General features: G+C 34.3%; 1 protein-coding gene and 1 pseudogene across 1 annotated transcript; both read right to left on the bottom strand.

Annotated features, from left to right (window-relative positions):
• Positions 1–1,937: 1,937 nt before the first annotated feature.
• On the bottom strand, positions 1,938–21,806 carry LOC134245634 (uncharacterized). Its single transcript, XM_062727901.1, has 8 exons — positions 21,700–21,806; positions 21,288–21,317; positions 20,447–20,527; positions 8,113–8,220; positions 7,470–7,574; positions 5,937–6,184; positions 5,350–5,466; positions 1,938–2,083 (listed from the first exon to the last, which is right to left on the bottom strand). The coding sequence occupies exons 1-8, from the start codon at positions 21,749–21,751 to the stop codon at positions 1,976–1,978; spliced, it is 849 nt and encodes a 282-aa protein (XP_062583885.1). The 5' UTR covers positions 21,752–21,806; the 3' UTR covers positions 1,938–1,975.
• On the bottom strand, positions 10,849–14,770 carry LOC134245625 (uncharacterized; annotated as a pseudogene).
• Positions 21,807–22,540: the final 734 nt, after the last annotated feature.

Genomic DNA, 22,540 nt, shown 5'->3' with positions numbered 1-22,540 from the left:
ATCCTATTAAAACATTTTTTTTTTAAATGTACAAGGCTTTGTTGACAATTTTTAGACTTAGAAGTATGTTAAGCATGATATAAGTAAATGCACGTAGTAATGTTTGAAGTACATTTACAAGTGTATACCGCACAATTGATTTAAGAAAAAGCCTTTTATATAATTGAAAAATTAAACTCCTAGGTATGAATTGTGAACATTGTATGAATGTGATAAAAGGACAATGTATTCACTATCATATCATTCACTATTATTATCAATTTTTACAACTATCATTCATGTGGAAGGGTTAAAGTGACAATATTCTCTTATCTTATTACCAATTATGCTTCAGAAGCTACATTTAAACTGTTTTTCTCAGAAAAGAAACTTGCTTAAAAACTCTTAATTAAATATATGGAGATAACAAACAGTGTTCAAGCTCAAAAGTTCATGAAACAATACAAAATAGAAGCAGAGCAAACACGGATCTCCAAAACATCAGGGTGGGATCAGGTGCCATAGAGGAGTGAGCATCCTCTGCCGAGCGGTCACACCCGCCGTGTGCTCCTTGTCATGATCGAGAAATAACGTAAAATCCGTCAAATTTTTAGTGTGTAATGTGTATACATGTATAACGGCTTCACAATAAGTATGCAAGCATCAGTCGGAATTTGACTTCATGAATGCATTTGATGACAAGGTCACTGTATCGACTTTAGATCTTAAAAATGACGACATTAAACGAAACTGTTGAAGCTATTATCCTATTATAACTAGTAAATCCTTACATGCTGTTGGCAACTCAATACCTGTATGCTGAACAACAAATTAATCATCTCATTTTCCTGTGAAAGTTCAAAATTTGGCAAATAGGTATATTAAACGTTCGCAGGTGTTAAAAAATCTTACTTGAGCTTCGATTATCCTTCGAATTTTCTTCTTTTTATCATATCAAGAAATTTTTCATTTGTAATTCACATTATGTAGTTCACAAGACCAGTATTAATTTCTCTTCTTTTTATAGTGTTTCTTCCAGGGTTTTTTCTTCAAATTTAACATTTTTCCAGCGACTTATCACCAAATCTGATGAATGTGAATTATTTGTTTAGTTGAGGATACCTCAATTATTTAGAGTAAAAGTAATAAGAATGTCACAAAAATGATACACACTTCTATCAGTTTACTATTCATGTACATTTTTTATAATATATTATGATATAAGGTGCTTAGGTCGAGGATAATGTATATATGTACATCTACTTTGTAGGGCATAGAATAAAACAGTATTTGGATCATTTTTTCAAGTGTATCGTGTTTTCAGATATTCTTTCATAAGTTTTTCTTAATGATAAACAATCAGCAATAGTTTTATACTCATGACATTGTAATTATACATACAACTGTATATTTAAATGAAATGTTTAAAAATATGTGCGTTTTATTATTCATTTTATAAAGGAAAGACCTCAAAATTTAGATTAATTATTCTCCTAATCATTTAATCCCCTTTTAAACATAAAAGATAGTCAGAGAAGAGTCTTAATCAAAATCGTCTTGGAAATAGGAAAAATGGGGTTCATACAATCATAAAAAGATTTCAGTTTGTCCTAACTTTTACCCCAAGTCAAGGTTATTATATGTGTATGAATTGTATATATGTATATAATTTGTTATTTTAGTTTCAGCAAATATTAAAATTCAAATAAAGTAGCATTGACGTAAAAACATGATTGCAGCATTAGGAAAAACAGTTTTTCCTTTTGCCTCAATCAAACAATCTTGTTTCACTTAAAAGTACAAGTATATTAAAACCTTAATAGATAATATTTTTCTTCACGTTAAAGGTTATGTTTCATAAATGGTTGCAATTAAAATTTTTGTGAATAACTATGGATCTTAGAAAGAAGAGTTGCTATAGTTCATCCTTATATCCCCCCAAAAAGGTAAGACAGACAAAAAGACAAGAATGTATTTAAAATACAAAGAAAATCCGTTACATTGGTTTCCACTGCTGTATGGTGTAGAAATCCGACATACGAGGAGTGGTTGTTCCATTCAGGGTAAAGATCATTGGGGGCTCACTACATGTCTGGGCAGCAATCTACAACAGGTGTACCTTTCACTCATTAGTAATTTTCAATTGCCAATCAGTGCATGCTAGTGTATTTGTAAACTGACTGTCTACAAAGGAACTCTAAAGGTATAATTGTATGTTTCTAAAATAGACAAAAGTAAATACATTAGAAAATGAAAATTTTAAAAGTAATGTAAATTTATATGATTTTTATCGAGGGAAGTTTATCTTTAGCTAAAAATGCATACACGGAAATTGAAATTATTAGCAATCAGTTTTGTATAAAAATATTAATATATTACATGTATGTACATGTAGATACATGTATAATATTTATGGGAAAAACGTATAAAAAAGAAAAGAAAACACAACACTTTATATATCGACGCGTATTATATTTTCATTTTTTGTATACACGATATATCCTTGTGAGCTTGTAATAAAAGATACCACAGAGTCTGACACATCTGTTTCATATTTGGATATTTTACGAGAAAAAGATGTTAATTGTTATCTAACAACAAAACTTTATGATAAACGTGATGACTTTAACCTTTCAATTGTCTACTTCCCTTACTTATATTTTGTCACCTGCATACACAATCGCATCACCTCTGGTCTTTCCGTCAGATGTCGGAAAAACAACCTCGAATGTATTAACATCAACGAATGTTAAAAATTTATACATTTCCTCTTCATTTGAATATAGAATTGGAGGGGTTAGAAGTCTCTTCATTTGTATATTTTAGGTAATATCATTACATTCAATAAAGTTAAACTTCATACTCCACAGACAAGAGGTCTTCCAACATTTATTTCAAAGTTTGTGAAAGGGGGGGGGGGGTGTCATGGCGTCTATGTAGTACATTCGAGGTCGTTCAGTTGATTCGATATGGAAGAACATCTTCTACGCATGAAAAATTTCTATTGATTGATTTTATGTTGTTTAACATAAGTCCCGAGGATTTAAACACTAATACCGGTATTTGATGGATTTGAGAGATCAAACGCTGTTCGTTAACTCCACATGTTTCAGGAATTCAATTTCATAAAGTTTTGTGTTTTTTTTTTGTTTTGGAAAAATGTCCCATTTGAATGAAAAATACAATTCATAAAATTTCAATTAAATAGTTTTTGAATGACTTTTTCTCATTAAAGCAAATAATTTCACATTGTTAAGGTCAAGATCTAGTAAATGAAAGGTGCCTACAGATTTATCAAATTTGAGAAATAATTTCTTTTATTGATACTTAACAACTTTAGCTTGGTCAAATAAGGTGTTTCGGGGCATAATTTTGTAGGTAAACAAGATGAAAAACTGTATTTTAAACTGTCGTTTTCAATGCAAAATTAAGAAAACCAGTCATGAATATGGGAGTTTTATTATATTCGACAAAGGAAATGTATCCAGATTGCCTACAGTCTCTCAGAAAACGGTAATTTGTTTGTTCATGGCCTCTTCTTTAAAATTTTATCAAATTTAATATAGGTATCCGGTTTACTTTTCATATCATTTCTTATTGAATGTCATGAAAATACCCTATTTTCTACATAATTCTGCTTAAGCCGTAAAGTACGGGAAAAAGAAAGTTGAAATTGATTATGACGTCATAATGGATCTAGCACCAAAAATTTAGTCTAAAGTCATTTACTAGATCTTGACCTTGAGTGCGGGTATATACCATATTTCTGATAGTCATTGACTGGATCATGCAGGAAACAACAAAGGGCAGTAAAAATGGAATCCAGTGAACCTTCACAAAACAGCTAGAGGACCTGGATTTTGCAGATAACATTGACCTGCTCCCGCACAAGCTACGAGACGCTCGTAAAACTTTCAAGATTGGCGTCAGAAGCCCAAAAGACTGGCCTTAAAATAAATACCAAGGAAACCGAGGTATAAGAATTAATAACAAACAAGAGACACCAGTTCAGTTAAATGGGGAGAACATCAAAGAAACTGACAGATTCACCTATCTTGGGTAAACAAGGATGGTGGAGCAGATGATGACGTCAGAAGCAAAATTAATAAGGCAAGACATGCTTTCCACACCCTCAGACAAATCTGAAATTCTAAAAGCTCTCTCCATCAACAGCAAAATCAGGATTTTAATACAAATGTTAAAGCAGTTCTTTTGTATGGTTCCGAGACCTGGAAAGTTACGAAAACAATTAACAGCAAATTACAGTCTTTTATTAACAAATGTCTCCGCCATATCCTTAACATCAGATGGCCTGATACCATACTAAACAACAGCCTATGGGAGAGAACCAACCAAAATCCAATAGATATTTACATCCAAAAGTGAAAATGGGATTGGATAGGACACACCTTACGCAAACCCTCAAACAACACACAACTAAACAAGCTCCGGATTGGAATTCACAAGGAAAGAGGAGGGTTGGGAGACCAAGGCAAACCTAGAGGAGATCTATAGAAATGGAAGCAAAAGAAGCTGGATTTACCTGGACCCAACTAAAAAGGATCGATAGCTCAAAACAGAGTCCATTGGCGCGGTGTGGTTGCGGCCCTATGCTCCCCAAGGAGTGAACAGGAATAAAGGAAGTAAGTCAAGTGCTGGTAACTTATATTCTTTGTGAATTAATGTAAGTGCATGTAAATGTAAAGAGGAATCTATTTTGAAAAATACCAAAATTTTCAAATTTTTCCGAAGATTATCCTTTCTTTAAAATTTATAAGACTATGCACTTAATTTTGAGTCCATGTCCTTCAGTCAAAACTCTCTTTTCGTAAAAAAATTGTTAAAACCAATTCTGATAACTCATTTGTGAAAATGTGGTTTTCTATTGTTCTATTAAAATCAAAATGGAAAAAAGACATGTAAAAAGATAAAATATCCTTCGATAGAACAAAAAACAACCTCTTTGACATAGGAAATAATACTAAAAAACAGACAAGAAGCGTTTTTATAAGTCCGCATTTATCTAAATTTCTAATATTCTTATTCTTTTACTTTGATTGAATAAAAACATAACAATTAAATGAATTTGTACAAATAAGACTCCTCTCAATGATTATTCATATTACACCGTGATAAGTCGCTTGAAAAATAAATTGTATTTGAAGAATACTTAAGTAGGAGAACCAGATACATGTAATGTAAAGGAAAATTTCGTGGCAGTTTTGAACAATGCATAATTTTGATTTATTAAGCGAGGGTTTTTGTAAAGAAAAAAATCTGGAAGGCTCGATACTGGTTTAAAATGTTTTATTTATATTTTGAGGGCTATACTGACAGAGGAGGTCAATACCTTATTAATATTGCACTTACCTCAAAGCCATCTCCAGAATTAGTACAACCAATGAGAAACCCTGCTAAATCATTACTATTTTGGAAGAAAGTTGCAACAGGCGTGTACGGCTGAATACTTTTACAGGAAGATTTTACCTGTAAAAATGTATCCCCGACAATCATCATGAACGACACTTACAAACTAAGGTTATATAAATGTAAATTTGAACTGTATTCCTTGCAGATTTTAAGAATAATTACGAAAATTTAAAAAGTTTAATAAGAGGTTCAGCATTAAAAAATAGTTTAAAGAAATCAAAAAGCTAAATACACAGCAGTTTTGACTTGTAAGAAATTATAGCCTCTTCGAAATGATATACAGATCAAATGTATAACTTGTTTTATGTTTCAATCCGTATATTCATCACTCAAATGTATAATAATTATATTTAGAATTTAGACTTCTAAAAATTTTTACATCTCCAATATCGGTGTAATTTTGCTTTCAACACTAATGACAGACATGAGGGGAAACACATATGCTATCTCCAATTATCAAATTCATTATCAAAGTCACATATTCAAAAAAGAAAATTCAAGACTTCCTCGTCTAAAAAATACTCTACCGATAAACCCCGCATCCAGGAAGTCCTTTCCGTGGAGTTACATTTGTTGATGACGTAGGCGTCAGATGATTGGTGTTTATTATTACTGGGGCAAAGTGCTGCTCTGTTGTCCTCGACATGTACATTTTCTGCGATGGATGCGATAATACTGATCTTGTGGTGCTTACATTCCAAAGGAACCAACGGTAAGGTCGTGGAAATGGTTGTAGTGGAAGTGGTGGTAGAAGCTTTAGTAGTTGTACTTTGAACTATATACACAAACATTTCTCAAAACTGACAACTTAAAACTTACTAGTATCTTTTATGCTATATTTGCTTGGGTATTTACATTAATTAAGTCATATTTGTAACATTCAGCCATTGGGTAAAATTGGCCTGAGCTAGGTTTAAACCAGTTACACTAAAACTTAATAATTACTTATTTCTGAACCTGTCTGTCAGATTGTCTCGCTTGGCTTTCTAGTGCCCCCATCCAATCCCTGGGGGTATGATTTGAACAAACCAGAAGCTACACTACCTGAGGATGCTTCCATATAAATATCACTAATCACAGCTTTGCAGTACTTGAGAAGAAGCTTTTAAAACTCAAGAAGATTTTTCCTATATGTCATATGAAAACTTTGATCAGCCATTGTGGCCCACCCTACCTAATCATGATTGGGACAAACTTGAATTTACACTACCTGAGGATGATACAAGATAAGTCTCATCTTCCATGTCCCTATGGATCTTGAGAAGATTTTTCCTATATATTCCTATGTAAAAATTGATCGGCCATTGTGGCCCCACCCTACCCCCAGGGGTCATGAATTGAACAAATTTATATCTACACTACCTGAGGTTGATTTCACATGAGATTCCTCTTTCCTGCCTCAATGGTTCTTGAGAAGAAGATTTTTTTAACAGATTTTTCCTACATATTGCTATGTAAAACTTTGATCGGCCATTGTGGTCCCACCTTACCCCCGAGGATCATGATTTGCTCAAATTTATATCAACACTAGCAGAGGATGATTCCACATGAGTTTCATCGTTTCTGGCACAGTGGTTCTTTTTAAAAATGCCATTAATTTTTCACAAATTCATAATTATCTCCCCTTGGAAGATGGTGTGGCCCTTCATTTGAACAAAATTGAATCCCTCTTACCCAAGGATACTTTGTAGCAAGTTTGGTTGAAATTGGCCCTTTGGTTCTTGAGAAGAAGATGAAAATGTTAAAAGTTTATAACAACAACGACAACAATGCCAACAACGACGACGACGACAAACAACGACTCAAGTGAGCTAAAACTGAGCTTAATCTGTTTAAAATGGAATAGAATATAAATGATAACTTCAGGATAACCCTCACTGCCCCCAAGGCGTTGCAGAGGTATAACTTACTTGCATATACTTATTTAATTTAATGTCTACCTGATTTCCGGGAAGTTTTCAGTCAAGGTGAAAGTTATGAACGATTATTAAACAACTGAATTTGAGATATACATTGGTGTTAATTACATGTACATTGCAGTGGATCACACTCCTACCTACCCAGACATTGGCAGTAATGAGTTCGGAAGACACCAAAGGTGAATCCTTTATGACACACTCCTGTCTCCCCAAGTTGGCAAACACACTCATTATCTGTTAAACATTCTGAAGAAAAGAAAAGGAAATAAGTTATTTTTTGTTCTTTATTTTTAAATAAGAGCTCTCCGTGATCAACATGAGGGTTGATATTTTAAAGACAGCATAAGGATAAGAAAGTATACGATGTAGATTTGATTTATCAAGAAAATTGAACACCGAAAAAGAAGGACTTCGATTGAAGGTAGAAAAAACGTATCATTACATTCTAATTCAACTTGTCACAATTGTCGACTGCAGAAGTTTGTATATAATGATTAAATTTGTTGCACTGAAACCAGATTTATAAAATATAATTCAACAAGCTGCTTAACTTTGGATATGATCCTTTTTTAAGACAAATAAATACATAAATAGATACATGTATACCTGTTACATTGGTATTTCAGACTGCGTATACTTTGTTCTTATGTTGAAAATGAAGTCTAAACACCAGTATTAATTGTAGAATCACTACTTAACTTTAGAGAACATCATTACTTCTAATTCAATACATTGAACTTAACTTCCTGTTTAGAGTATTCAGCACTTGAATTTTGTACATTACCATAACAATGACAAGAAGACATCCCTCCGTAATGTGAGCAATGAGGATGTTCTCCGTGGTGGCAATGGCTGCTACAGTCATTATCAGATGAACAGATATGTGTCATAGCTGGAATATTAAACAGGCAAAGTTAGAATACATTTTATCTTACCTAGCTTTATTTTGTTCGTTTCATATAGGAAAGAATCGCATATAAAGTTTTCATTTTTTGAGTATAATAATAAAGTGAAACTCCCCAACAAGCACAAACATTAAAGCAATAAAGGCAAAAATTTAGTTTTCTCCCAAAAACATAATTAACAATTTAAGTCCATTTAATATCAATAGACATGAAAATTTCAGCATGAATTTGAAGAGTGCATTTATCCAAATAAAGGGCTGTAGGTTTCAGAGTGAAATACAATTATAAACAGGCACGTAGCAACGGGGGGGGGGGGGGGGGGGGGGGGGGGGGGGGGGGGGGGGGCCCCCCCTTTTTTTCCCAACTATACTTTTACTATTGAAAATGTCCATTGAAAGGTTGGTTGGCCCCCCACTTCTTACCACAGCATAGTGATATGAAGGAAAATGTTTTATGCAGAAAAAGTTGGAAGTGAAAGGAAGTGGGCCTTGAAAAAAGTTAGCCACTAACCCCCACTCCCCCCCCCCCCCCCCCCAACACCCACGAAAAAGGATTTTCGAGTTTGGGCAATTTTCTTTTTTTTTTTTTGGTTTGCTTGTCAACTTTTACAGGTAAGGTAAAAAAATTTTAAAATTTTCTCTGGTTGCCCCCCCCCCTCCACTTTCAAAAACGATGCTACGTGCCTGATACATATATACCATATACAAATTGCTTATCTTCAAACCAAAACAAGCGAGTTCAGACTCGCTTATTGATTGGGGTGCAAAGAACAAAATAGCATACGAGAATTGTATCCGTCATGTCTGTCCAAGCGTGTCTATCTATCATGCCGAATTTTTAAAACTGGAATGTTTTGATACAGTTACTACCCATAGTTGATACAAATATCTCTTTGTTTCCACTGTAACCCACTGTATACTAGGATTAGTGATGTTGATGGATGATATGTCTGTTGGCTATTGAACTCTTTAACGGAAACAAGTGCGGGGGAAATGAGACTTTCCAATCATTGCTAGCGCTCTCGAGCGCTAGCAACTACGTTAGTCCAAATTTCTTGAATACGCATGCTCGGCTTCACGGTCGTGCATTCTGGGAAAATTACTATAGATAGACAGTATGATAACTATTTCGTTTGTACCACGTTGTAGCATTAAATAACCATGTTTATTTATACAGGGAAATGACAACAAGATGTTTGTTTTAACCTTTATTTTGGCGAACATTGGCCGTGGCATAGTATTTTGTGGGATGCCAATTAATACACACAACTTTTGGGCAAACCCACACAAATTCAACAAAATTCATCAACACAAACAAGTAATATGTTCAAAAATGACCACCCCGGGTAAACCGCGGGTGGTTACTTATTTAAGGTTACTTATTTGAGTGTAATTAGTTATATGCACAATTCAAGCACAAAACATATATTTTACATATAAAATGGTTCAACACTTCAACCCCTTCACAGTTCAATGGTGAAAACTTCACAACAATACAAAGTTTATGTAGGCCTCAGTTGCTTTGGTGTGCGCAAACGCCGCTCCTCTACAGGTTATGCCACATTTCGTTAAGACGACATCCAGTGCAACGGATTCTGTAAAATACAAAGGAAAAGCCAACACCAAGAACCAAATATGCAATCATTTAAACTCCAAATTAAGGGAATGGGTGGGTGGGATATTTAATACCGATGCAAAAAATTTCTTACAAATATTATGAAAAAACTTGACAAAGAAATATTCAACCTACTCTGTATTCAGCAAGTTGATGAAAAGAATGTTGATCCCGAGCTTTCCGACTTATATATACCCAAGGCCGCAGGCCGATCCCGACCAAAAAATTAATACCTTTTTCCCGTAAATTAAAGTCATCTGATTTTATATGCATAAAATAGATGATATTATTTATACAGGGAAATGAAAACAAGATGTTTGTTTTAACCTTTATTTTGGCGAACATTGGCCGTGGCATAGTATTTTGTGGGATGCCAATTAATACACACAACTTTTGGGCAAACCCACAAAAATTCAACAAAATTCATCAACACAAACAAGTCATATGTTCAAAAACGACCACCCCGGGTAAACCGCGGGTGGTTACTTATTTAAGTGTAATTAGTTATATGCACAATTCAAGCACAAAACAAATTATATCAACATATCAGCAAATATTTTACATATAAAATGGTTCAACACTTCAACCCCCTTCACTGTTCAATGGTGAAAACTTCACAACAATACAAAGTTTATGTAGGCCTCAGTTGCTTTGGTGTGCGCAAACGCCACATGACAGCGAACAACCAAAGGAAAGTTCGCGGTCATCCCACACATGGGGGAAGCACCCAAGCAACTGACAAAAAAGCCCCCACGGACCAATGTTCTTTATGTTTTGTTTAAGGATACACATTGCCTTGTTTTGACAGGAAAAATTCTAACCACCCTTGGATATTATGTAGAAAGAGTTTATTTCCTAGGTCATTGTGGTGTACTCCATCTGGCAACAGAAATTGTGACACGTTTTTCAATAAATCAGGCTACTTTATGTAACAACCCCCCAACTCTAGAACTAATGAAGCAGCTACCCTATTGGCCTTAAGACGGGATCGCTCCATTGCTTTATTGTCCCCCCGAGTACCTCCATTTATTTCGTGGCAGCATCTGTGACCAAACAAGTGTAGAATGTGGAAAACAAGTCTTAATAATCTTTAGATGGGATTTAATTTTCTCAATTAGAGTATACAGATCAATTACCCTATGTCGTTTGCCCCACAGTGAATAACCAAAAAGTCTGGGGATTCCTCGTAATCTGTCAGAAAAAAACCTTTTTTAAAGTCTCAAAAAATTAAAACCTGAATATCCCTGCCACCAGATATTTATTTTCAATCTATCCAATCCAAGATTTGTTCCCCCCAGTCTGCATACTGATGCCATCATTGCATTCTTAATAATAGAGGAGCCCACACACCAGACTTTAACTTCAGGGACCTCTACAAATTTATGCAATAATTTGAATGATTGTTGTTATATTTACAAAATTACAACTTATTTGCCCCCAACATCTGCCCAATAGGACAACATATGTATGATTTGTATGCCCTAGATTTCCAACGCCCTGCTTCCATTATGACATCTTGTGAACAACCCGATTCAAATGCTGCAGTGGCTGCCCCGATACGAAATGAATGGGTCCTATAATGTCCCTGAACCCCCCCCCCCCAAAACTGAAGTGATTTTTTCAAAACCGAAGAGAACTGATAATGTACCTGGTAAGGGGATTTTTTTCCACAGTGGATAAATAATGGCCCTTCAATTTTTGGTCTTACTGCAAGATAATATATCAAACTTGCTACTGGACACAGGATTCCCCCACTTTTTTCAATGGCTAAAGAAACCCCCTTTCTATCCTGATCACATTTTGACATTCTTATGTGTACAAAAACCTTGGAGTAATTAGCTTCAAATTGAACATCAGTCACTTGTAAAATTATATGAACACTATTACCAGTAGACAATGTGAATTTCCCTATTCTGAGAAAACCAAAGAAGGCTAATATATAAGCAGCTCTGAACAATTTTGTTTCATAACTATCGCTACAAATGCTCGGTAAAACCCTAACAACTTTAGTAAGCAACTGCAAGGTTATAGGTAGCCTTGCATCTACAGACCTACCAGTTCTTCTCATACCCTCAAGAACCTTTACAACCAGAAAGTTCTTTGTTTCATCAACCCAATTGTGGATTTTGCATTGAAAACTAATAGAAGATAGATAAGATTTAGAAAAGCATAGGGACACTTCTTAAGTGACAGATAAGCAACAAAGTGAACAACATCCCTAAGAGGTGGGGGCCATGAAATTTCGTACCCAAATTCTTTCCGGAAATTATAAAATGAATTTTGTCCTGTTTCGTATGTTGTCTTAGTGTTTTCAGAGATTGAAGCATCTAGCAATTTATTCATTTGAATCTGTAAATCATGTTGACTAATTCTACTGGAAGAGGGTCTGGTCTGGTGCTTGCCACTGGTGCCAACGTCTTGAAGCGGAACCACTGTTTGCGAGAAATAGAATCTGCAATTTTGTTATCCAAGCTACCAATGTGATTTGCCCTAAATATAACATTGTTGATTATCAGTCTAAGAACCAAATGTCTTACCAATTCCATAACTCTTTTGGACTTGGAAGATTGGGTATTGATGACACTAACTAGTGAAAGGTTATCAACATGAAACTGGACTTTTTTATGTAGCAACCTAGGTCCCCATATCTCTATTGCTAAAACTACTGGTATGAGCTCAAGAAAAGCCATGTCTCTCAAAATTTCTTGGTTGTTTCAGTGTTTTGGCCATTGGAGAAAAAACCAACTTCCACTAAAGTAACCCCCACAACCTAAAGGACCTGAACCTGCACTATCTGTAAATAACTGTTAAATGCTAGAATCTTCCCATACAGTATTAGGAAAATATGCTACCCCACTGAAATGGTTCAAGAACACCAGCCACATTCTAAGGTCACTTTTAATTCCAACTGATAATCTAATATGATGATGTGGCTTGAAAACTCCACTAAATGCATCATACATTCTTCGAATAAAAAGCTCTACTAGATCTGATTGCCTTTGAGAAAAAATTGAGCATTCCAACTAAAGACTGCATTTCTTGCAGTGTAACTTTTTCCTTATCTAAAAAAATTTCCAATAAGACTCTTCAGGATTTCTAACTTTGTTTCTGGGATCTTAATTGTCATCTCTAGTGTATCAATTTCGAAACCTAGAAATATTAATTTTGTCGTTGGACCAGAAGTTTTCTCATGGGCTAGTGGTACCCCTAAATCCCCAGCTATGTAACTAAAAGTAGACATTAGAATTTCACATTCACCACTACCAGACCTACCTGCAAAAAGGAAATCGTCTAAATAATGATCTAATGTATTCAATCCAGACTTGAACTGAGTAAGCCAGTGTTGAAAAGTTGCAAATGTTTCCCAAATTCTGCAACTAATGGAACAACCCATGGGAAGGCATTTATCTATGTAATATAATCCATCTACAGAGAAACCTAACAAGTCGAAATCCCCTGGATTGATTGGAACTAAACGAAAAGCACTTTCAACATCCATCTTACCTATCAATGCGCCCCTTCCAAAATTTGCGATCATATTGACTACTGCACTGTACATAAATCTGGGTCTATAAAGTCGGTGATCCCCTGGGAACTAGGATAGGATAAATGGGTAATCATTCGCAACCCTCCATCAGATTTAGGGACAATGCCAACTGGCGAAATATGAAGGTTAGAAATTGGAAGTTGATCAAAAGGACCCATGATTCGGCCAAGCTTTATTTCCTTACTTATCTTATCCATCAACTCATCATTGTGTTCACTTGCAGACTTAAGATTTTTTGAAAACACGTGACACCTTGGGCCTGTATAATTTATTTCAAAACCCTTTGAAAACCCATTTCTTATATAATTAGCAGCATATTTGTCTGGATATGGTTGCAAATATTCACTTAACTTTTCAACATTAATAGGGGAATTTCCTAGGGCCCATATACCTTTGTGGTCTTGGGGTTTGGGTTGGGTGTGACATAAGGGGTCTAACTTGGGGTTGCCCCTGCAGTGGTCCCCTTGGGTAAATTGTGGACTTCCCAACATAATTAGATTGAGGGCACAAATATTGCGGATGACTCCCAGAACATTTAATACACTTGTGCATGTACTGGCAAGAAGGTCTGTCACAATGACCCTTGAAGTTGAAATTATAGCACTTGTTGTAGCTGGGCTGTTTGGTTTAATTGTTAGTTTAGATTGTGGGGATGATGACATAAACATCAACCATAACTCATAGTCTACTTTAGACCAATCTATGGTGGGATCGATACTGCGGCGAAGTCGAAACTGCTCGTCATATTTCTTCCATCCCAAATCCCCCTCCCCACATCTTGATGCCCCGAGTCTTATGTCATGTAAATATTTCAGCAAACCCTGATAAGATTCTGGGTGGGCTGAAGCATAAATGCTAGCATAAACTAAGAATGCCTCTGTCCATCTACTGATATTTTGAATCTTATTGCTAGGTTTAACAACCTCTCTTGTGACCAACTCCCCTTTTTCATTAAAAAATATTTTCTGTCAGGGAAGTGTTATCAAGCAACAAACTAATCTATGTATGCTGAACTAATGATTTTAGACTTCAACGAGTTAGAGACATTGCTAGCCAATAGTGAATGAATGCTATAAACATATTGATTCTCATCACCAATGCTTGTACCTGATTGAGATTCAATGGCCAAAGCAGGCACAGGTGCTGGGGCCAGTGGGGGAGAGTTTGACATTCTGGCACCAACTACATTCTCTTGGGCGGCGATGCTTCCTGAAGGACCTGGTTCCTGTACTGTATGATTATCGTCAACCGCTACAGCTGGTCGCTCTTGTCTTGACCTCTTTGACCTTGATGCTTTCCCCTCGTTGTCTCTCAGTCTGCAATTCCTCTTAGTCTTATTTTTGGGAGGCATTTCCGCTCGTTAGAGTAAATAACAAGCAAAAAAAATTACTAATTGTAGTTCACCAGATACAAACTTTTTTGAGGAATTTGCTACGGGCAAATTTAGAAACAATATATTTAAAATGGCTGTCGTGTCACATTTAATCGGGCTGTAAATCCAGCACAATCCAGATAAAATATATACGCTGGATTAAAATAGTATTAAGAACATACAAACTTTATTATCCATTAACCAAAATCTAACTATATTTAAGACCGATGCAAAAAATTTCTTACAAATATTATGAAAAAACTTGACAAAGAAATATTCAACCTACTCTGTATCCAGCAAGTTGATGAAAAGAATGTTGATCCCGAGCCTTCCGACTTATATATACCCAAGGCCGCAGGCCGATCCCGACCAAAAAATTAATATCTTTTTCCCGTAAAATAAAGTCATCTGATTTAATATGCATAAAACAGATGATATTATTTATTGTGTAGCGTACACATTAAAGATAATAACATATTTGTAATACTTCAAATTTTACGGGTTTTTTTTTCTGACGGAAAAGTCCGAGTCATTATCTGATTGTTCTAAATGTGGTTAAGTGTAAATATTTAAAAAGAGTGTATAGTTTTAGTATTTTAGAATTTTTCATTTATTTGACATGCATATTATTATTTTTGTCTGCTAAATAATTTTGATATGATTATTTCCAGGAATTTATTTAATTCAACTCATTTATATTTCAGCAGTTTATTATTTATTTAAGGTATATTATACTTTAGAAGCTTTAGAATTATTTAGAAATTTTCCCTTATACTTACTTATAGCTATAAACTTTGATAGGTCAGTGACCTATGAAGTGACCTGACAATGAGATTTCATTGGTCAAGATTTTGGAGGGAAATCTCTTTGTGGGTAGATTTATTTTTGGGTAGAACTGGTATGACCATATACCTTAAATGAATAATAAACTGCTGAAATATAAATGAGTTAAATTAAATAAATTCCTGGAAATAATCATATCAAAATTATCTAGCAGACAAAAATAATAATATGCACGTCAAATAAATGAAAAATTCTAAAATACTAAAACTATACACTCTTTTTAAATATTTACAGTTTACCACATATTCCCCCCAGGTGGCAAATGACGTCCTCGTCATGCTAACCATGGTCGATGATGTTAAGAATAGTTGCTGCGACATCTTTTTCCATCCCTGAAAATAAATCCGTATTGGAAAGAAGACTTTGTATACAATTGATTTTCTCTTCCAATGGTGACTGCACCATTGCCTTTGTGATATACTTATCTGAAGAATACCACTTTGGTGGTTTTCTTACCCTCTGTGATCTTCTCAATGGTACTGGTTCTGATGTTTCAGGTAAGGGTACCTCTTCCTGAACATCTGCTGTTTCTGTCTCTTCTCTTGTACCACTTCCTGATTTTCTTGCACAATTTCCTCATTCTCCAGTATAACCTGTGGTGTCTCTGGTATAACCTGGTGTTGTTCTGGTACAACCTGCTGATCAGCATTATCCTTCTCATCCTTCTTGAAAAATTTTCTGGTCTTGACTGTTTTAATCTCATATGTCTCATCGTCAGAAGAAGAATCATCTATAGATTGGGAATCAGTCACTAAATTCTCTCTTTCTGTGATCTCTTTCTTTCTTGTCAGCCTGGTTCTTGGCTTAGGAATGGGTTTTGTGTCCTGCGGTGGAAAATCTGTGGTCTCGGCTATAAAACCAATGGGTAACAGTAAGTTCCGGTTTAAGTTTCTTTTCCTTCCTAATCCGTCTTCTCTCATAACTGTGAATACTGGAATGTCTTTGTTGGGTTGGTCAATTATTATGTATGGTGTATCCTCACATTTGTCTGAAATTTTGTGTTTTCCCTCAAATGCTAAAATTTTTACTAAAACTCTGTCTCCTTTTTGTAAAGATATTCCTCTAGCCTTACTGTCATAGTTGTCTTTTGGCTCTTTTGTGCCTCCTTTACATTCTTCTCTGCTAATTCATATGCGCTCGCAAGCCTTTCTCTCAATTCACTGATGTACTTCGTCTTGCAATCCTGATTCTCTTTTCTAATTCCAAATGCAATATCTATTGGTAATCTCGGATTCCTTCCAAACATTAGAAAATATGGTGATACTCCTGTTGTTTCATGTTTGGGACAATTGTAGGCATGAACGAGTGATGGTACATACGACTTCCAATCATTTTTCTTCTCTTTTTCCAAAGTTCCTAACATATTTAAAAGTGTTCTGTTAAATCTTTCGCACATGCCATTTCCCATTGGATGGTAACTGGTTGTCCTAGATTTCTTCATTCCTGTCAAAATGCAAAGTTCTTTGATGATGGCACTTTCGAAGTTGGTCCCTTGATCCGAGTGTATTCTTTCTGGTATCCCATAATGTACTATAGAGTTTTCAAATAAGGCTCTTGCTGTTGTTTTGGCCGTCTGATTGTGAGTTGGAATGGCTTGAGCATAGCGAGTAAAATGGTCTGTAATGATGAGTATGTTCTCCTGTCCTCCTTTAGATTTTTCCAGGCTCAGGAAATCCATACACACGAGTTGTAAGGGAAAATAAGTCTCGATGTTTATAAGTGGAGCTCTTTGATTCAGTGGTGTTTTTCTTTTAACACATCTCCCACATGAACGTAACCAATCCTCTACATCTCTGCCTATTCCTGGCCAGTAAAATCTTTCTCGTATTAATGACAATGTTCTATCTTTTCCAGGGTGGCCCATATCATTGTGTAACGCTCTCAAAACTGTATTTATATGATCTGATGGTAGAACTAGCTGTTTCTTGATTTCCTCATTGTAGATTTGAGGTGATGAAATTGTCTGATGTAAGGTGATGGTCCAATTTCTGCAACTATTGGTTTTCTGCCTAACTTCACAAAATTGATGATCTTGTGTAATTCTGGGTCTACGTTCTGTGCTTTTGTCCAATCTATGATCTCTTTGTCTAATGTAATTGTTCCTTCATCTTCCATATTTACTGTTGTTGACAAGTTTTCTATGTAAGGTCCAGAAATCCTAGAGTTGCAGATGGCCTTGACTGAATCTAAGGAAATTGACTCCATGTTAACAGGTGGTGGAATTCTACTACAGTAAAACTCGGTTATAGCGAAGTCCTGGGGACCTGTGAATTTAATTCGCTATATCCGCAATTCGTTATATCCGTATAACGAATTCGCATAAACATTTATAGCGAGTTCTCAATATGAATGTTTTCCTTCAAGTATTACTACCAAATATGTTAGGGAAGCAAATATTACAAAACATACCGTCGATAACTAAGGTTTTATTATGAATTGAATTTTATATACAAATGCTACAAGAAAATAAAGTCAGTTCAATTTAGCAAATTTTAAGATCTTTGAAAGTTCGTTATAAAAGATATAAATTTTATTATATTTAATCTCATCGGGACTCAAAATGGGTTCGCTATATCCGTAAATTCGTATATCAGAGTTCAATATAACCGTAAAATTTTACAACGATTTGTTAAGAATTTTACCGGGGACCCAGAAAAACTTCGCTAAATCCGTGAATTCGCTATATCCGTGTTCGTACTAAACGAGTTTTACTGTAAGTCCATCAGCATCATTGTTCTTCTTTCCTGGTCTGTATAGGATATTAAAATTAAATGCTGACAATGCGGCAAGCCATCGGTGTCCTGTGGCGTCTAGTTTGGCTGTCGTTAGCACATACGTCATAGGGTTGCTATCCGTCAGCACAGTAAAATCCTGTCCATATAGGTAATCCTTAAATTTGTCGCAAATGGCCCATTTCATGGCAAGGGATTCTAATTTATGTGGGGGGGGGGGGGGGGTATCTAGCCTCTGACTTCGTTAATCCTCTGCTAGCATATGCGACAAAGTCTTTGTGTCCAAGAGGACAGGGTGTTCATGTTTATCTTGGTGATTCCCTGAGTTTACTATTTTGGGTGTTCAGTTGTTCACTTCATCTACATTTTCATCGAGGGTGTATTTCAAGGATCTCAGGTCTGTTGTTATATTATTTTGTATGATTGTGATTTTGATTTTGTGTGAAAATGAGTGAAAAAGGTGTTAGAATGGTGAGTGAAAGTTTGAGAGTTTGTGTACTTGTGTAAATGAGAAACATAAATATTTTATCTGACATTTCACTCTAATTCAGTCATGAAATTGTATATATGTAGGACTGAGTGAAATGAATAAATAAGTGTAAAGTTGTAAAACTAGTTTTATAAATAACTTGTATATCTATAATGCTATTTATCATAAAAATAGGAATTTTATCTTTTATTTCATATAATTTAAATAATCTTTCCAATTTAAAGCATAGGTATTTTTCATTAAATTAATCAGTTATCATTATTAAAGATTTTTATATCAGCTAAGGGAGATTACTCATTTTTATGCATTCTTTCTAGGACTGACATGCATCTGTATACATATGTGGTAGTATGTAATATCAAGACCTTTTGACCACATTGAAGGTAATCTATGTGTTTTATGTTTGTGTTGTTCTATTATATGTATGTGTTGACAGAACTTTATTTTCAGTATTTGTCTTGCATGTTTACATTTTGTGTTGAATTGAATTTCATTTGTATTCAGTCCAATGCATGAAATTGTATTTCTGTAAATGTTCAGTAAGATTATTTGATTCTGAATTATTTAAGATCAGATAATGATTATGATAAATTATTATGATTTTCTTTTATTTTAAATTACTAAATTGTCAAAGGAATTATTTTTATGATGAATTGATCTGTGATAAAGAAGTGGTAATTATTTCTATATAAATTTAATACAAAGAGAATATGAACTATAAAGTATGAATTTGTAATGATAACAAATACTATATTGCAGTTGTACATATTTTTTATCTTGTCTGATAATTGTTATTGTTATTACAGGGTCTACTACTACTTATACTTGTACTACTAATAAAATCAACTAAACCAAAAAAACGATGTTGTCATTCCAAGAACCCTATTACATAAACAAAGACAAGGGAGGTGTTTTTACGTCTAAGCACAACCAAAGATAGACTCTAATTTCTGATTGGTCAATTCAGCCAATCTTAACAAATTCCAGAAACGAGAATTTACGCTAAAAAACGAATAATTTCATTATTTATATAAAAAATATCTGATGTGTATGGCTTCTAACCAAACATTTCTTGACAAAGATGACCCAAAGGACCAAGCTGCTTCACATCTTCGGAACTCTCTGGATTTCTTTATACAACATACACCCTGGGTTATTTTCTGTATTCATTTAAACTCCCCTGTATTTTCTTTGCTACATTGCCAAGAAATTCTACTCTTAAACCAGCTCATACAATGCCTCAATCGGCATCGTCTCCATATTATAAAGAGTTTCCCCCCTCTCCAGTAAAGGTCATAAATGTTCCGTTGCGCCGAAACTCCAATAGGACAACACAACACCCCCCCCCCCCCTCGTTTCTTTACCTATGTGTCAATGAAATACACTTAACAAAACAATTATGACTTTATCACTCTCCAGCCTCGATAAAAATTAAAGAATTCAGCAAAATAAATCACTTGATCAGGGATCCTCCTGTCTGTTTTTAAAAATTGCTACGGCGCTAGCTCACCTATCTTTTTTAAAAGATAAACTTGTTCACTGATTACCGTTATGAAACTTATGAATGTAAATTAAACCTTGTCATCTGTGTTTTTTAAGTGTCTGTTTTTATTACCCAAACAGTCACAGTGACCATGCGAACAGTGTGCTTGGTGGTGACACAAAGAAGTACAATCACTGTCCTGTCTACACATACCTAAAAAATTAAGACATAATTTTGAATAAGCGCGAATGGACAGAACCAGATGAATTTAAAGATCCAAGGTTCTTTATATCAAATATTTCTAAAAATAAAAAAAATTAAATGAGAAGACATTAAAACTTTAACAATACGGTTACAGATTCAATATTAAATGTTGATTTTCCATCTTTCATAAAGATAATACACAACAAATGAAAAACAATTTATATTAAAATAAATATGAAATTCATTGATAGGAACAATCATTTGAGAAATGTTATCCTTTTCCCGAAATTGGCATTACGTAGGTTACAAAAGTTACATGTACTTATAAATGTAATAAATATTTAACAAAAAAGAATGTTTTTCTTAAAGCACGAATCCTAATTTAAAGCAACACAAGAAGAACTACCCTATAACCTACATAATATTTTCATCAACATATATCCCGATTTATTTTGTTTAAATTTTCTTAAAATATATATAAATAATTGAAATGTATTGATTAACCATCAAATTGTTTATATCTTTATAAGTTTTGCCCATTTTCGAAAACGGATAACATTAAAACTAATGCCTAAAACATGACAACAGAAAACTAAAATCTTCAAAATCACCACTACCAGAACATGTACAGTAACGAGCATTCACAGAAAATGTCTTTCAATCTCCAAAAGGATTTGCTATATAGCAAATCAAGGCATGACACTAGAAGTTAACAAAAAACCGAGCCAATCTTTATAGTTTAATAAATTATTTTGAAGTTTTCACTTACGAAAATTCCCCATAGGCCCAAATTGAGCTTCTGTTAAAAGATTTATCAAAGAAAATTATTTTACAATGCATTTAGGATCATACAAGGCACTTTTTATATGCTTTAAGCTCCATTGTCATGAAATGTAGATTAAAATATAAAATAATAATAATCTCAGAAACTGTACTAATAGACCATAACTTCAAAACTCTATTAAATACAGTGCATCGCTGGGAATTATATTAAAAATGATCAACATTTCTAAATAATTTCTAGGAAATTTAACATATTAACACAAAATCTTTGAGGGTAATTTGCGTGGTCCAATTGTAGGCTTATTCTTCAAAAATGACGATAATTTTTAATTAATGTATCTTTACAGAAAACTTGTCTTTAATGTGATTTTATAAGAGATCTCAAAATATTACTTTACCTGCAAATATGTTGAAATGAAGAACAGTCAAAGCGATAAATATAAACATCATTTTGTCTTCGTCTTGTAATATAAAATCCCAATTCTTTCTTATGTCGTGTGCACGCGAGATAAGATAACCTGCGTAAAAGTTTCCTTTATAATATTGCACAAGTAGTCTGCATAACACAGAAATTATGATAATGTATGCATGCATGCTTAGGAAATATATTCGATCAATAAGTAATGCTTCCTCTTCCTAGGCATCTGATCCTACCTCTGGAATTCCCAGTGTTTAATACCAATAACTTGTTCACAGATTTGTATTTGGTTGTAGATATTTTAGATGGATCGTTGTTTGTTATCTTAAGATTTTTAATTTGTTCTATACTTTAGGTCAATAGGTACGATGACATGAATTTCTACAACTTCTTCCATATATCTACAACTTATGTCTGAAAGATGAAAGACATTGAATGTATCATTCGCCTTATTTTACACCATTTATTTTTACATATAAAAATGTGTAGCCTTTATGGTTACATTTACTCATACCAGTCCTTGTTATGAGTTTTCCAAACAATCCCTCGGTATGCTTGTACATTCTCCATTACTTTCATTTTTGTCACTGTATTTCTCAATATGACGCCAATTGCAAGAACCAACAATCTTTGGTAGTTGATCAAACGTCAGGGTTGAGATTGATCATGCTTACTATAGTCATCAAATCAAGAATAGGGTTCATAAATATAAAACTCAAAAGATATTTGTTTATAACTTTACTGGCATTACATTACAAACTTGTATCCGGACGTAAAGGTACTAAACCAAGTAAATTTAAATTAGAAGGGTCAATTCACAG

Source organism: Saccostrea cucullata, unplaced genomic scaffold, assembly GCF_032062105.1.
Source record: "Saccostrea cucullata isolate Sc308-1 unplaced genomic scaffold, CSIRO_AGI_Scuc_v1 ctg181, whole genome shotgun sequence".
NCBI lineage: Eukaryota > Metazoa > Mollusca > Bivalvia > Ostreida > Ostreidae > Saccostrea > Saccostrea cuccullata.
Note: the sequence above shows the minus strand (reverse complement) of the source record. Positions and strands in the feature narration are given on the sequence as shown.

Excerpts from the sequence above, each read along its gene's own strand:
- LOC134245634 (XM_062727901.1), bottom strand. The coding sequence starts at position 21,751 with ATGATGTTTATATTTATCGCTTTGACTGTTCTTCATTTCAACATATTT. Across the intron at positions 5,467-5,936 it reads CCTGGATGCGGGGTTTATCG|GTAAAATCTTCCTGTAAAAG; the intron begins GTAGAGTATTTT and ends ACATTTTTACAG. Across the intron at positions 2,084-5,349 it reads ATTCTGGAGATGGCTTTGAG|ATTGCTGCCCAGACATGTAG; the intron begins GTAAGTGCAATA and ends CACCTGTTGTAG.